This window comes from Uranotaenia lowii, chromosome 3 (genome assembly GCF_029784155.1).
Source record: "Uranotaenia lowii strain MFRU-FL chromosome 3, ASM2978415v1, whole genome shotgun sequence".
NCBI lineage: Eukaryota > Metazoa > Arthropoda > Insecta > Diptera > Culicidae > Uranotaenia > Uranotaenia lowii.
This window is the reverse complement of record NC_073693.1, coordinates 135851495-135866928: the sequence shown is the minus strand read 5'-3', so window position 1 is coordinate 135866928 and position 15434 is coordinate 135851495. Positions and strand designations below refer to the sequence as shown.

General features: G+C 45.2%; 2 protein-coding genes across 3 annotated transcripts; both read right to left on the bottom strand.

The window, feature by feature from the left end:
- Positions 1 to 223: 223 nt before the first annotated feature.
- LOC129752645 (uncharacterized) lies at positions 224 to 5932 on the bottom strand. Its single transcript, XM_055748417.1, has 2 exons — positions 5555 to 5932; positions 224 to 5491 (listed from the first exon to the last, which is right to left on the bottom strand). Exons 1-2 carry the CDS (start codon positions 5930 to 5932, stop codon positions 224 to 226), a joined length of 5646 nt encoding a protein of 1881 aa, XP_055604392.1.
- Positions 5933 to 9209: 3277 nt separating this feature from the next.
- On the bottom strand, positions 9210 to 15188 carry LOC129752078 (muskelin). 2 transcript variants are annotated; one of them, XM_055747872.1, is made up of 6 exons: positions 15037 to 15188; positions 12479 to 12691; positions 12014 to 12408; positions 11439 to 11955; positions 11198 to 11384; positions 9210 to 11137 (listed from the first exon to the last, which is right to left on the bottom strand). In XM_055747872.1, the coding sequence occupies exons 1-6, from the start codon at positions 15117 to 15119 to the stop codon at positions 10076 to 10078; spliced, it is 2457 nt and encodes an 818-aa protein (XP_055603847.1). In that variant the 5' UTR covers positions 15120 to 15188; the 3' UTR covers positions 9210 to 10075. The 2 variants fall into 2 exon arrangements, with proteins under 2 accessions (XP_055603847.1, XP_055603848.1); XM_055747873.1 differs by having other exon boundaries at positions 9211 to 11137; positions 11198 to 11366.
- Between the last annotated feature and the right edge of the window lie 246 nt (positions 15189 to 15434).

Sequence of the window (15434 nt, the reverse complement as noted above, 5' to 3'; positions counted from 1 at the left end):
AAATTAGGATTTGATTACAATATTTCTTTAAACGTTTCACAATTTTACCTCGGCACACAATTCACTCGCACACTTGCTCTGCTTATGATTTTTCGTAAGTAAAGACCTGCGGTTACTTTGATCACATTTCGTGATTCAAAATTCTGATTGACGGCGAGTGGCAAGGTGGCTATTAGTGAAAGGTGCTTCACTCCGGACGGTTGTGACACTCCCCCTCGGTACGTCACTGTCCCTGTGGCTTACCTCCTGTTGCACCGACATCTAACACGGCAACCTTGGTAGCAGGTCTCTCTAGAAGCCCTTTAACTGTCTGAACAGTAACACGACGAACCTGACCATCATGCGCCGGAACAGCTTTGACTACACGCCCTCTTGGCCAGCAATTCCTTGGCAGGTTATTGTCGACGACCATCACCAAGTCTCCTTCCTGAATGGGCTTCACGGGTTGAAACCACTTGGTCCTTCGCGTCAGCGTGGGCAGATATTCATTTACCCACTTCTTCCAGAAAAGATCAGCGTATTGTTGTGCCATCGTCCACGATCGTTTCAGAGTAATCGGTGTATTGTCGAAAACGATCGGGGGCTTACTACCATTCGAAGAACCCAACAAAAAATGGTTAGGTGTTAAGGGGGGCTCATTGTCGTTGTCTATCGGTATGTCTGTCAATGGTCTAGAATTCACTATCATTTCAATTTCCATCAGCATTGATCGTAGAATTTCATCAGAAGGTAAACGCGGGGGGTCGAAGTCGTTCATGGTCTTCTTGACTGACTGAATTAAACGCTCCCAACAGCCACCGAAATGTGGGGCAGCCGGAGGATTGAACGTCCACTTAGTATCTGGGCTGACGAATTCTACTTTCAGACGTTCTTCGTCGATCTTCGCCAGTGCTTCACGTAGCTCCCTCGATGCTCCGATGAAGTTGGTTCCCCGGTCACTGATGATCTCCAAAGGCGGACCTCTTCTTGCGATGAAATTGCGTAGAGCTAAGATGCAAGAATCCGTAGACAGGGAATGTGCGATCTCGATATGTATGCCTCTGGTGGTCATGCAGGTGAAAAGAACTCCCCATCGTTTCTCGGTACGCCTGCCAACTAGCACGGTCATTGGTCCAAAATAGTCTATTCCGGTGTACGAGAAGGGTCGCTGGTAGGCTGCCAGTCGGGCTGGTGGAAGATTACCCATAGCTGGAGGCCTTGGACTAGCCTGGCGGATTTTACACCTTAGACAGTTCCTTCTAACACGATCAAGTTCGGAGCGGAGGCGAGGAATATTGTACTTAAGTCGAATCTCATTCAATGCGGTTTGATGATTCTGATGATGGTACTTAGCGTGGTAGTCAGCGATCAACAGGTTTGTTACGTGATGTTGCCTCGGGAGTATAACTGGGTTTTTCGTGGCCTCATCTGCCCATTCGCAGGCGCCGATACGTCCTTGCATTCGTAGAACACCGTGCTCATCGATGACTGGATTTAGTTTGTAGAGGGCACTGGATTTCGGCAACGTACGTTCCCAGGGTGAAGCTCCTTGTACTCGACTGCGTATCAATCGAACTTCGTCCGAGTAAGCCTGCTGCTGAACACATCGGTAGATTGTGTTCTCAGCTGATTTCAACTCCTTCTGTGTCAGAGCGCCTCTCACTAGGGTGGTTTTTCTAACGGTGTTCTGGAAGTTGGTGAAATAACGGTGTAAGTATCCGACAGATCGTAAAAGTCGTTGCCATTTCGAAAAACGTTCGAAAGAGATGATCAGTGTTTTGGTTCCTTGGTGGTGAAGAACGCTAGCACGGATCTCTTCCATCGTCGTTCCTTGATCTCCAGCGTCGCCAGGCCACGAATCTTCGGGTTCTAGTAGGAAGTCTGGTCCTCGGAACCAACGACTGCTCGGCTGAAAGTTCGGCAATCTTTGCCACTTCGTTCCTTCATCCGCTACGTTCTGCTTAGTTGGAAGCCATCTCCACTCTCCTACTTGTGTGGTGTCAAGAAGTTCGCTGACCCTAAACGCAACAAATTGGCTGTATCGTCGATGATCAGACCGTAACCAGCACACTACGTCACGGGAATCAGTCCAGAAAACGCGTCGTGTAATCTTCATTCTATGTGACTTGACGATACTATCGGCAAAGCGTGCTCCAACTACAGCGGCCTGCAACTCGAGACGAGGAATAGAGAGGAACTTCAATGGGGCTACGCGGGTCTTTGATCCAATCAGCGCACATTCCGCCTTATCTCCTTCTTGAAATTTAAAGTATGCAACGGCAGCTATTCCATTTTCACTGGCATCGCAGAAAACATGCAGCTCCACACTGTTGGTTGACTCGATGGACGTCACAGTTCGGTAACAGCGTGGGATAGTAACTTGACGAACATTCGGCAGCGCTTCAATCCATGTTAACCACTTCTCGGTCAACCTCGAGTCGATCTCATCGTCCCAACCGGTTCCGGAACGCCAAATCTCCTGGAGCAGGATTTTCAAATAAATGAGAAAGTTGCCGATGAGTCCCATAGGGTCGTATACAGTCATCAAAGTTCTCAAGACTTCACGTTTCGTTGGCATCCTTGCTCCGGAAAGTAGCTCTGCATCGTGTTTCGGTGATAACTTGAACGTAAACGTATCAGTAGTTGTGTCCCACCACATTCCGAGGACTTTCTCCGTTGACATCTCCGGACAGAAGCTCATGTTTTTCTCCACGGTAGGTTTTTCGTGTAAGTTTTCGATAACGTAACTTGAGTTAGAATGCCAGTTTCTTATCTCGAACCCTCCTTGCGCGTGAATCCATCGAACTTCTTCAGCTAATTTCGTCGCATCTTCTTCGGTTTCTACGCTTGCCAACATGTCATCCACGTAGTGCTCGTACTTAACACACTGAACTGCCCTAGGGTATTGTTCCTCGAATCTGTCAGCGTTCCGGTTCTTGACGTAATGTGCACTGCTTGGAGAACATGCCGCTCCGAAAGTCATCACTGTTACCACGTACACCTCTGGATCTTCACCTGCAGCTGTATTGGGCCACAATATCATCTGGCTTCGCTGGTCCTGCTGTTTCATCTTTACTTGAAAGAACATCTCTCGGATGTCTCCCACGACGGCTATGCGAAATTCACGAAACTTGAAGAGGACAGTTAACAGGGATACTAGCTGATCAGGTCCCGTAAGAAGGAATGAGTTTAGCGATACTTCGTTGACTTTGGCTGCTGCGTCAAACACGATACGCATCTTACCGGGCTTGTTCGGATTCGTAACAGGAAATATCGGCAAATACCAGTCGTTTGGATGCTTCTCCGCTTTTTCCTGGATCGATAGTCGCCGAATATAACCTTTCTCCTCGTATTCGGACATCTTAGCTGACATCGCCGCTGCTAATTCGGGCTCTCGTTTTAGTCGTTTTTCTAGACAGGCTAGACGCTTCAGAGCCATTCCTCTACTGTTCGGCAACCTTGGTTGATCGTATCGCCACAACAATCCAGTCTCGTAACGTTTTCCAATTAGACGTGTTTCGGTAGACAGAATCTTCAATGCTCTTTCTTCGTCCTTGGAGAGAAGTGACTTCGAAGATGCATAGATTCCCATCGATTCGATTGAGAAGTACTCCTTCAGGGCTTCATGAACATCTTTCTCGCTATCTTTGTTACACGGGCAAATATGGAAGCTATGGTAACCACTATAGTCTGACTCGTTAACACCAAACTCCGCTGTACATGGACCATACAATATCCATCCAAGTCTTGTCTTGGATGCCATCGGCTCGTTCTCATCTCCCTCAAGGCTTCTTAAAGAACTTCCCAGGCGACAGTTGTTCATCCCTATAAGGATTCGTGGAGAAGCTCCTTCGTAGGACCGTAGGGGTAGCCCATCAAGATAACCGTACTTCGTCACCATTTGCGGAACTGAAACTGACTGCTTCGGTAGAGAAAGGTCCTTGACCGTATGAACCTCCGACAATTCGAACACTTCACTTGCCTCGGTTGTTCCGGAAATCTTCAAAGCTAGCACAACCGACTCCTTTTCTTCCCGACTTTGGCCTCCAGTCCAGTCAAGACACAATGGATAAGGGGTGCCATTCAGACCAAGTTCTTTCAGTAGACCGTGCTCCATTAAAGTTGCAGATGATCCATCGTCGAGGAACGCAAAGGTGTTCACTTGCTTTCCTTTTCCGTAGATTGTCACAGGCACATACCGAAACAGAACTCTCCGAGTAGCCTTTGAATGCGTGTTGCAACTCTGCGTTGTAGAATTTGAAGACGAGTTATCGTTGCTAGACTTTGTTGACTCAGATGCCGCTGGCTTGCTGTAGCGCTTATCGTCATGGAGTAGCTTATTGTGCTTGAACGTGCAACCGTTTCTTCCGCATGGTTCTTTCACCTTACAAGCACCAAAATGCTTCCGCAGACACTTCCTGCACAAATTCTGCTCTTTGATGATCGTCCAACGAGACCCGATGTCTAAATTAAGGAATTTCCGGCACTGTTCAAGACCACTGCATTCACCTGAACACGCGACGCAACCTTTCGCCTTCGAAACAGTAACCGAACGTTCTTTTACAGGATTCTCAAAACCTCCACTGGCTTCCGAATGCACGTTAATAAAATTCTCATTCTTTCTTTCACGCTTTTCAATTTTAGGTGGATTAATCGATGGCAACGTTATGGTGCTCGCCGCTGTAGCCACCTTTCCCAACCAATCGCTGAATTCCCAAAGCGTAACTCTCGCCAGTCCTTGTCGATAGAACGCCCAGTTCATTCGTATGGATGTCGGCAGTTTACTTATTAGTTCCTGTAGGAGAGCTACGTCGAACATATACTCGTCGAGGCCTGAAGCTGAAATGGCCGCGCAGACGTTTTGAACAGCCACGCCGAAGTCGATGACTGTCTGTAACTTATCCTCCTTCGGTGCTGGCATTTCTCGGATTTTGCGTATGAACGTGCAGACGATAGCTTCGGGCCTTCCAAAAAGTGTTCTCAGAGTCTCGATCACACCTGCCAAATTTTGAGGATGCAGCAGACGGCATCGTACCGCTTCCAAAGCCTTGCCTTTCAAACTTCGCTGGAGCCGCAGCATATTTTCCTCGTCGCTGAATCCGCATATTCGACTTGAACTCTCGAAGCTCGCAATGAAAAGAGGCCACTCTTCTGGATTTCCGGTGAACACGGGAAGCTCCTTATTCAAAACGTGGCGCGCTGAAATCTGATTCTGGCTCAACATGGGGTATCCACCAAAACCACCGGCACTCCTGGCTTGAGGATGAAATCCAATTCCGAAACTATTCGCACCGAAGGAACCGCCATAGTTTGACTCGAACGCCGTTGCTTGGGCATGTGGTCTTGCACCACCACCAATCGTACCACTGAAGCCGCTGACATTCGGCTGGAATGTTGTTGGTTGTGAATTCAAACCGGCACCACCACCAGTCGCACTTCCGTCGATTACTGATTGCCGATTCAAAAGTTGACGACGCTCCTCCAAATGCTTTCTCTCCAAAGCTTGTTTGTCCTACAGCAACTTTAGCTCATGCGCGAGCACATCGTAGCCGTGGCTTGACTCAGCTACATTCACCTGTGGCAGTGGATTTGTCGTCGAGCTTGCTGTAGGACCAACTCCTATTTGCCATGGCAACGGTTGATTTCGGCTAACGTCATATAATGCTTCATCTCTGATGACTTGTTGATAGGCTGATGCACTCATCGCCGATGCGCACCCTAGGGGCCATACAGATGACGGACTACGAACAGCTCCTCTTATTGGTCCAGCGTTGGCTATTTGCGATGTTTGTTCTACCCTGGAACCCGCTACTGATCCACCACATGGCCTCGAAGAAACTTGGTCCATCACTCTACGCTCCGCATCCTTCAACCTTTTCTCATACATGTTTCGCTGATCGTTGAGCTCTTTCGCCTGTTGCTCTTCCTTTTCACGCATCATTCGGTCGAACATCTCCTACATGACCGCTAACTGCTTGGATAGTTGCTGCTGCAAATATTCCTCCAGCCTCGAATCCGTTGGCATGTTCCCCGACTTTGGAATCGCTCCGGTGTTGTTAGTTGGTGTTGATGTGCCGGCTGGGACTTGATTAGCTGCGACAAGACATTTTTCACAGTTCCACTCCCGATCCTGAACACTTGAATCCTCCTTTACACACGCGAAGTGAAACCACAGTTCACAGGAATCGCATGCTACCATGCGACTATCTTCCGGCTGACGGCACACATTGCAGCTCACTTCCACAGTTCCCCGCTTGTTAGTCATACCGACAGAATGAGCCCCCGATCGTAAACGAATTTATTAAAATTGTTGCGTGAGCGACAGACAGAGGAATAGAATTTTCCGATTTGTTAAAACGACCTTTATTTGACAATATCTTGTTTTATTCGGTGGCGTTAATAAATTCCTTAAATGATAGAAGTGCAAAGAAAAGCTCCTACATTAACTGCCACATTGTTTAGGATTTCATTTAGATAAATACGTTTATAATTTAGTATAGTAAAATGGGTGACTTACGTTTAGTTTCCCTCTGCCTAATCTGAGCTCGCAACTTTGGTAGCACGTGTACTGTTGTATGCTTTTGCGGCACGTGAGCTGGGGAGGTTATTTTAGGTTAGGTCATAATTTATCTATATGCTATTGCATGAATTTACCTGATTGGTAGTACATATAATAGTTATGGTAACAAATGTTCCTACCACTCACAACTGCTTGAAGCTAACTAAACTAAGTCACTAAATTAGGAAAATTAGGATTTGATTACAATATTTCTTTAAACGTTTCACAATTTTACCTCGGCACACAATTCACTCGCACACTTGCTCTGCTTATGATTTTTCGTAAGTAAAGACCTGCGGTTACTTTGATCACATTTCGTGATTCAAAATTCTGATTGACGGCGAGTGGCAAGGTGGCTATTAGTGAAAGGTGCTTCACTCCGGACGGTTGTGACACACTTGCAAGGCTGAATGTGGACCTGGCTAACTTGGGTAATACTAGAACCTACCATAGAAAGGGACGTGAATCCATTATAGATATAAGGTTTTCAGATGATTTGTAGAAACGACGAGAAAGACGAAGAATGTAGGCAACTGTTCGGTACATTTTGAAAAAGGACTGAAGTCGATCACAGGTTGATGAACTCGATGTATAAGTACGGTCGCTCGTTTCTCTTCGTCAGTTGTCGAAACATTCGTCGTACGCCTGGCCAGTTTTCCTCCGGTAATCGTAAAAACTCGGGTCCGCTAAACCACAACGCATTTTCCTTGAAGTAGTGTCCACATCCCCATTTGGTAGCTTCGTCAGCAGGATTCAGTTTCGACGGTACCCATCGCCAATCCGCAGTGTATTCCAGGATTTCGCCTATCCGATGTGCCACGAACGGTCGATAGTTTCTCGGGTCTGGGTTTATCCACGATTCGGGAATCGGTCCAAAGTTCGTTTCTCGTTATTGAAATGCCAATGTGTTGTAGAATGAAGATCAGCGATCGGGTTCACAACTCGCAGCTCTGCGATTAAAATCTGGGAATCGATATTGGCTTAAGTGGCGTCATTTTCGCCTTTCCGGATACTAGTTGACACTCGCTGTTCCATCTGGCCTGATAATTCGGATGTAAGCCGCACAGGAGTAGGCCACTTCAGTGGCGTCTACGAAGATCTGGATTTCTCAAAAGTAGCAGTGCGCTAGCCGTACGTTATCGATGAAATCTATCATACGGGCCACTCCAACCACCGCTCGAAGATAGCGCCATTAACTGCTTCATTCCATCCGCTTCCCGCTCGCCATTTGCCTCTTGGTTGGCCTGGATTCAGTTCGAAAAAGTTCCCTCACTTCGACGCTCATTTGGGTCGAGAATCCGAGTTCGTCTGTTGACGGTTTCCACAACATGTCCAACACTCGTGCTACTTTTTCCTCGGTTATCCAGTTCAGGGTTTTGTCTTCGTGATTTTGTGTTACGCCGAGATGTTCAAGAACTGCAGTACTGTTTGATCTCCAATTATGCAGACTGAATAAAACCACCGTTGCGCTGTACTGTTCGAAGGTCTACAGCTACGCCCCTGGGCTCTTCTTCGTCACCGAAGCTCTAGAAGTAGTCTCCGACGTAAATTCGAGTGCTGATTGATCTTGCCGCCTTCGGAAACTGTTTCTCGTGCTGTTTCGCTTTCAGTTTTTGCACGTACTGTGTTGAGGCGGGCAAGCATGTGGCCCCGAAACTTGAGGTCCGAAGGCCCCGAAGTCCATAAGGTAGTTATCCGTTTTTTGGCTGGGATCTGAGCGCCACAGAAACCGGTGGGATTGCTGGAACGTCTACTTGATGTCGCTGCTAACGGCTATTCGGTATAACCGGAACTGGAAAAGCACTCCTAGTAACGACGACAGCTGATCTGGTCTCTTCAACAGGCAGACCTCCAACAATCTAGTACTTTCTCTGTGCAGTAAGTTCGGTAGTCGGAAGTCTGATTTCCAAAGTAAAATTTAGTGCTGGTGCGATAACATTGCCAGCGCGAGTATGAACTTCCATATTAAAAAGAAAGTAATTCTGAGTAGGACCAAAGGTCAGAAAATCCCTGATATTTCATAACGTATGGGGTCGCACACCATGAGAAGTGCCATTTTTCATGGACTCAGTTTGAGAGTACCAATCTTGGAAAACATGGTTGATCGTCGTGTTTTAGAAAACAATCCGCAACAAGAAAGTAGGTACTACCTGAGTGAGTACTACCATAACCCTTCAATTTTTAAGCGTTTTGATCACTATAAAGATTCCTGACATAAAAATTTCATTAAAAGAAACTCAATACGTCAAAAAGTACAAGTACCAAGCTCGCAATAACCTCGATTCCACCCACATAGTCCCGATTCGGAAGCTTCTATCTCACGGTATACTTACATACTTTAACCAACCGTCTGCGTTTCTTTTAGTTTATTTCATTTTATTCCAGAGTCTATAACATTCAAAAAACGATTCTACAGTACGAAATTGCTGTTAAATTTCGATTAACATTGTTGTACGATTTTTTTTGGCTTGGATAGTTTGCTGCCCGGGAGCAGTTAGCATACAGGAACGTGCCTGATTTACCTTCCCTGGCATTGATTTGGGAGTCTTGAGATGAATACTAATTGAGGCACTACCGAAGATTCAGATACGGTCGTGGGTTGAACAGAGGATGCTTTTTCTCAATGAATCAAGTTTATAGTCAACCGGTTTTAAGAGTTTTGAAAATCGATATATTTTAACAAATAACACTTATTCGAGTCCGGTAAAATAAGAAATGATAAAAACACTGCTAAAGCTTATAATTACAATTTTTAAAGTCGCGGAGAGACAAACAATCAAACATAATTTTAAATGTATACACAAAAAAATCAACACAAGATAGCTTCTTCGGGTTACGCTTAAAAATGTAGGTTTGAATATTTTGGAATTGTTATGATTCACTCATCATCATCATCATTGTGTCTGATATCTGCTAGCGAAACGAAAAATGTAACACTAACGCGTGAGCGGTCGTTTGATGTGGGGTTTAATGTCTGTCTGGTTTTTTTTCGTCACTGCGTCACGCTGTCATGTACGTTTCGACTTACTGTTTGTGAAATTGTGATTGTCTCTTTCTGTACCGTAAATAACTTAGGGGTTTGAGTTTAGCTTTTGGTTCTTGAGAATAGGGCGAAAAGCTTGTTAAGATTTGACTGCGTTCGGTTCCAAAGAGATGCTAGTTTTGGTGCAGCGTGTCAAGCGTCATTTCATATCGATTTCCGTTTTTAGGGATAAAGAGCAGAACATTGCTAAAGAAGGTAAGGTTGCGCGCAACATGCATTACCAAACAGTAAGAAGGTTTTAATTCCAGCGCCGGGATTAATATCACATTTCCGTTTCCTCGTTTTAAATCCGTTCGATCAGCAGTCTGTATCCGAAAAAGGGTCATCAAATCACATCGATTGAGATGCGTTTGCTTCCAATGCCGGTTTGCTTCGTTCTGTTTTTTTTTGTTTTTCATGTACTGGGAATATAATTAAAAGGAGCTAGCGAAAAGGAAGAACTGTACGTTTTTTTTGTAACGGAAAGATCCTGAAGGCAGGACTCAGGTCGAGTATTAAAGAAGCACAAAGTCGCTAATATTTTTCTTTGGCTGGCAGAGACTTTCCGGAAGTAAGTCGACTAGTTTGTTGTAGAGCAAACAACGACGTATTTTGAGCTCAAATGTATGATCATTTACCTTACGGGTGCGTGATGAGAACGAGCTGGTCGAAGACGAAGTTGACGGAATTGCTCGAGTCGTGTGTGAGGTGGAGCATTCGCTGCTCAGAGAGCTAATGCTAGACCCGTCCGCCTCGTCTGTGCATTTTGGCGATTCAACGCGCATCATTTTGGCACTTTCCTCGTGTGGTTCATGCTCGTTTGGGTGCTTTTGGGAGTTGGGTTTAAGGCTGCCAGCGCGAGGGCAGGTCAGTAAACTAGTTGGCTCCGTTCCACAGTCTGTGCTTTCCGATTTAAACAGCAAAGAAGCCAATTTGTGGAATTCTTTGAGCTGTGTCGGATCGTTGTGGTCGATGATATCGTATAATTTCGTTTGGAGATAGGAGATTGCCGAAAGTGGGTTGGACTTTGCTATCTCTTCGTACTCTTGTTTTCTCAACAGGTATTTGCAGTAGCGCAGTATATTGTCCCTAGTTGGTTTCTCCAGTCGCAGCATCCAGAAGTCGTCAAGTCTGAAGTGAGAGTTCATTCCTGGATTGCCCCCGAACAAAAAGTGTACCTGGTTGGCCTGATCGTACACGATTTGATGTGCGTATCGGGGACACGGCTCTGGACATGCATTCTGGTTCTTCAGGTAACAGTTTTCGCCGATAGAGTGATCACTCTTATAAATGCAGCACCATTCCCGCTTGGCTAGCGAAAATAGCCAGCAAGAGTTGATGTTTAGATCCCGTCGTTCTTTTTCTTTGCTCAAACTAGTCAGCACATAGATTTCATCCTTGTCGCAGTCAATCGTGGCCCGTTGGGTGAATCCCGACTGGGGAACGTTCTTTGAGTCCGTCCCGACGTTTTCCGGGGTCATGTTAGAAAGCTCGTTACTGTCGACATCATAGATGAGGAAATCCGTCATGTAATCTTTGCCCCGCTGGCCTCCAAAAATGTACAATTTACGATGCTTCTGAAATTTGAAAGTATTTGTTTAGTAACTATGCAATTTGAATGTTAAAAATAATATTACATGATGAAACAGCATCGAATGGGTCACCCGCGATTTGATGCTTTGCACATGTGGGCTGGCAGCCGACGGATGACCACAATCCACCAAGATATGGTTCCACGTATTGGTACTGATATGGTACGAAAACAACCCGGAATACTTGTAATCTCCAGTCGTTTCCTCTTCGTTCCTAAAAGTGAAAGAATATCTGTCAATTTCTTACAAATTAAAACACAAAACAATGCGTTCCGCTTGAACTCACTTTGGCTCCAATATTCGACCACCAAACACATAAATGGTCTGCTTGTCAACATCAATGCACATCTGGTGATCGTACACCAACTGGGGTCCTCCAACCTGAGCCGTATCGTTGCAGATCATGAACCAACTTTTGCTTACGGTATTGTACAGATAGAAATCGCTATTGATGTTTTCCTCGGTTCGGGAAGCGCTGTCCAGGTATCGTCCAATCATGAAAATTTGCGAATTTTTCGTATCGTACACCATCTTATGACATGCTCGTGGCGATGGTCCATCCAGCAGTTCTGACTTTTCGTGAATCAACATCCATTGGTTGCTTTTGACGTCGTACGACCACAAATCACTCAAATCCTCACTCCCATCCCAGCCACCGTAGAGATACACCGTACTGGTGAGTGGATCTATGATCAGCTGGTGTCCTCCACGACGACCAGGGCGCGGTTCATGCTCCGGCGTCAGTTGCAAATTCCAGTGCGGCTTGTATTCCTGCTTCAAGAGGTAATCGTCCATAAGGCCATCTGTAATAACATAAGTTTTTAGCAATACAAGTTGACACTTGAATAACCTACAACTCACTGTTAATAAAATCGACCAATATTTCCTCAGTCTTCTTGAAGTCGCCCTTGTTGACCAAAATCTCGTGCAGTTCGGTCATTTTGTCATCCTCCAAACGAACACCGGTTTCCTCCTGCAGCGAGCTGAACGCCTTCACATAGCCCTGCTGCCGGCAGTGTTTCATGAACAACCGCACGATTTCGACTTCCCGCAGCATGTTGTACTTGCGCAGGTTCGACAGGATGAATATGGAATCTTCGATGCCAAGGAGCTCGACGTACCAAATGCAAAAGTTGAAGCTCGGCCCCCACGAGAGCAGCGGTACGATTTGGATGAACTTGATCGGCATCAGCTCCCCTGAGTTGGTTCGGTGCTTCAGGCTGAACGTTTCCGGCAACGAGTCGTTCTTCAAACCACTGGCAAACAAAAAGAAAAGTACAATTACTTTCGATATCGTGCATATGTTTAATTTCAGTGTCAAGTTACCCCTCAAACAGGAGCATCATCCGTTCCTCTTCCAGACCGCCCAGGACCTTGAACTTGCGAAGATTGCATACGTGCGTCTTTTCGTACTTTCCGAACTTGATTTTGGTCACGATGGCCGGCCGTTCCAGCTTCAGCACCAGAAACTGCGGCGGACTGTTGGTGTTCGAAGACCATCGGGACGTTTGGTTGGTGGGATTATCCTCGCGAATGTTCCTGAAACAAGAACAGATTAAACAAAATGTCGATAAACTTGACAGATTTGTCTTTTACACCCTTTTACAGTTTTCCGCTCACATTCATCGAACAATCTGAACATGAAAATTGGAGATTTTTTTAAAGGTTGTCCAGTTAAGGCTTACTCGCTCTCTAGTCACTATTCAAGCTCGGATAACCCTAAGTTATCCTGATACGCTGATGATAATAGGATGGGGATGATGAGGCTTTCAAAGTTTTTGAGATTGCGTCCAATACTGACTAAATTTTCTGGGCAGGATCGAGAAAAATCCAGAAAAGTCCCAGTTGGAGACCCAAAAACAACTGGAAATCAAGTATTTGAGTAAAGTTCACATAGTTTATTGTTTAAGAAGTCCTAGAGGATCCAATAGTGAACCAAAATTTGAATAAAAGTGAAGATTATTGATTCCATGAAGTGAGAGGAATGTGAAAGGGGGTTTTCAAGCTCAATCCGAAAATATGAAAAGAGAAAGTGATAAAAAAGTCAAATTTCTCTGACTTGTTCATCTAGCTGACTTATAAATATGCCTGACTTCATTTCTGCATCAAGGTTGAAAAGCTGCCCACCAGTAAAATAAACAAAATACGGAGGTCAAATCGTGCGCAAAATATTTGGACTGCCTGTGGGGAGATATCACCTGGGAGGTTTCCAGAAGAAACCATTCCCCAGAATATTTTCACCAGAATTTATCATTTCATTACCATTAGGTACCATTACAGAATTCGAAAAAAATGAAATTATTTACGAACTTATTTCAAAAAATTATTCTTTGCGGCAAAGCCACAACCACCGAGGATGAAGGGGTTGAGGCGGCACAAAGCCGCCGAGGCTCCCAAATCCGAGGTGGCCGCCGACCCGCCGTCGGAAGCGGCAGCCCTATTACATTGGTCTAGGTCTGTCGGGGCTTCACAGGTCTGCGTGAAAGCTAGGGGTGATCCCTTAGTCCCGTCCGCCACGCGACAGCGTGAAGGACAATATGTTTGTTCAAGTTCGAACGCGCATCGTGAGGAGTCGGAAATCAAAACGATTTTGAAATGCCACACTGGTAAGCATAAATAGCATTAATAGTTCATTGTAACTGATAGGCTACGTTTAAGTTAATAAATTACAAATTACAAATTACAAATTAATTGAAGTACCCAAAAATTAGTTTCCGGGTAAACGGAATACAATCATAGATTAAAAATTCTTAATCCGGTAAATGGCATTCCGGTAAATAGTGCATTCCGGTTAATGTCAGTCCGGTAAATGGTTCGTTCCGGTAGATGGCAGTCCGGTAAATGGTTCATTCCGGTAAATGAATTTCCGGTAAATAGCAGTCCGGTAAATGGTTTTCCGGTAAATGGTTTTCCGGTAAATGGAATTCCGGTAAACAGTATACAACCCCCAAACCCCTACCCCCCTCTACGTGGACAAGCGTGGACATCTCCATACCCCCCTCCCTCCCCTAAGTTGTCGACGTGGTGTGTGAACGGCCCCTGAAGTGTTATGGAGTGAATGTATATGTGTTGATGTAAGGTATATTTTGGAAGAACAAGCCAATCAGGTGGGCTAGTTTACTTACAGGTATTCCGGCACTAAATAAACTGAAAATATGTCATATGATTAGGCTGATCAAACATGATATGGGAATGTTATCCGAACTTTTGGATGCTTGAGAAAGCATTATTTATTAGAAATTAAATAATAACACAGAAATATAGTTTAAAACATGTTCGACCACTGCGGACAGTCTGTTCTCTGTGACTGCGCAACAACTTTCGATTGTGAGTGCGACAGTGTGTTGCGCAAGGACTTCCCCCAGCGTTCGAGGGTGTATTAGCATCGTTTTGCATTCGATCGAATAAACAAGCTTCGGACAACCTCGTAAATAAACTAACGCAAGCCAGTAGGTATAGTGTTTATTGTTATCACTCTGACCGGATTTGCTTCAAGGACGCCGCGCCGTCCATCCAAATTGCAATGCACTGTTGTGCACTACTTGTTTCGTTCAAGTCTCCCCACCAGGAGTCTGAGGTGTGCAACTCTCATGTTTGGGTAATTAATTTTGTGGTGGTATTATGCGTTAATCATCAAGTATGTTTAAAGATAATTCCGAATATTTAAAACCTATGGTGACATCAAAAAAATGTTTCAAGCCCATCACGGGTCCTACCACCCTCGAACTGGGGTAAAGGTAGCGAAAGTGCTAAAATTAGTTCCGCCTCTTAACTTAATGCGACATTTTCGATAAGACCGAACAGCGCTCGAAATACGCTGATAAGACGCGAAATTTTTCCGGAAAATGGTGCGAAACAATGGACACAAGGAAATGGATACTTACTCGGGCAGATAGGACGACGAGTAACTGGAATATTTGTAGATTTCGTACTCGAGCTTCTTGATGTCGGTGATTCCTCCAGCCATTTTTGATTAGTTTTTTGCGATGACGGCTCAGGAGAGCGTGTTGCAACTTTTAGCGAAATCCAATTGGATATTTTCTTTTCTTTCCACACGCAGTGATGCCAGATTGCGTGAGTGCAAATGGGGACTGCACACTGAATTAAAAACCGATCAAATTTTTTTCTAGGTGAGCACGTGTTGTTGGAAAATGTTTTACGGGTTTTCGGTTAGGCCGATGACATAGTGAATACGATGCGATGCGATGCGGTGAATGCGATTCAATGCGGTGAACCACATTTGATGAAAATGTATGTGAATCGCTTAAACCTGACATACTGA

Excerpts from the sequence above, each read along its gene's own strand:
- LOC129752645 (XM_055748417.1), bottom strand. The coding sequence starts at position 5,932 with ATGTTCGACCGAATGATGCGTGAAAAGGAAGAGCAACAGGCGAAAGAG. Across the intron at positions 5,492-5,554 it reads CGACAAATCCACTGCCACAG|GACAAACAAGCTTTGGAGAG; the intron begins GTGAATGTAGCT and ends AAGTTGCTGTAG.
- LOC129752078 (XM_055747872.1), bottom strand. The coding sequence starts at position 15,119 with ATGGCTGGAGGAATCACCGACATCAAGAAGCTCGAGTACGAAATCTAC. Across the intron at positions 12,692-15,036 it reads TCGTCGTCCTATCTGCCCGA|GAACATTCGCGAGGATAATC; the intron begins GTAAGTATCCAT and ends TTCTTGTTTCAG. Across the intron at positions 12,409-12,478 it reads ATGATGCTCCTGTTTGAGGG|TGGTTTGAAGAACGACTCGT; the intron begins GTAACTTGACAC and ends TTTGTTTGCCAG.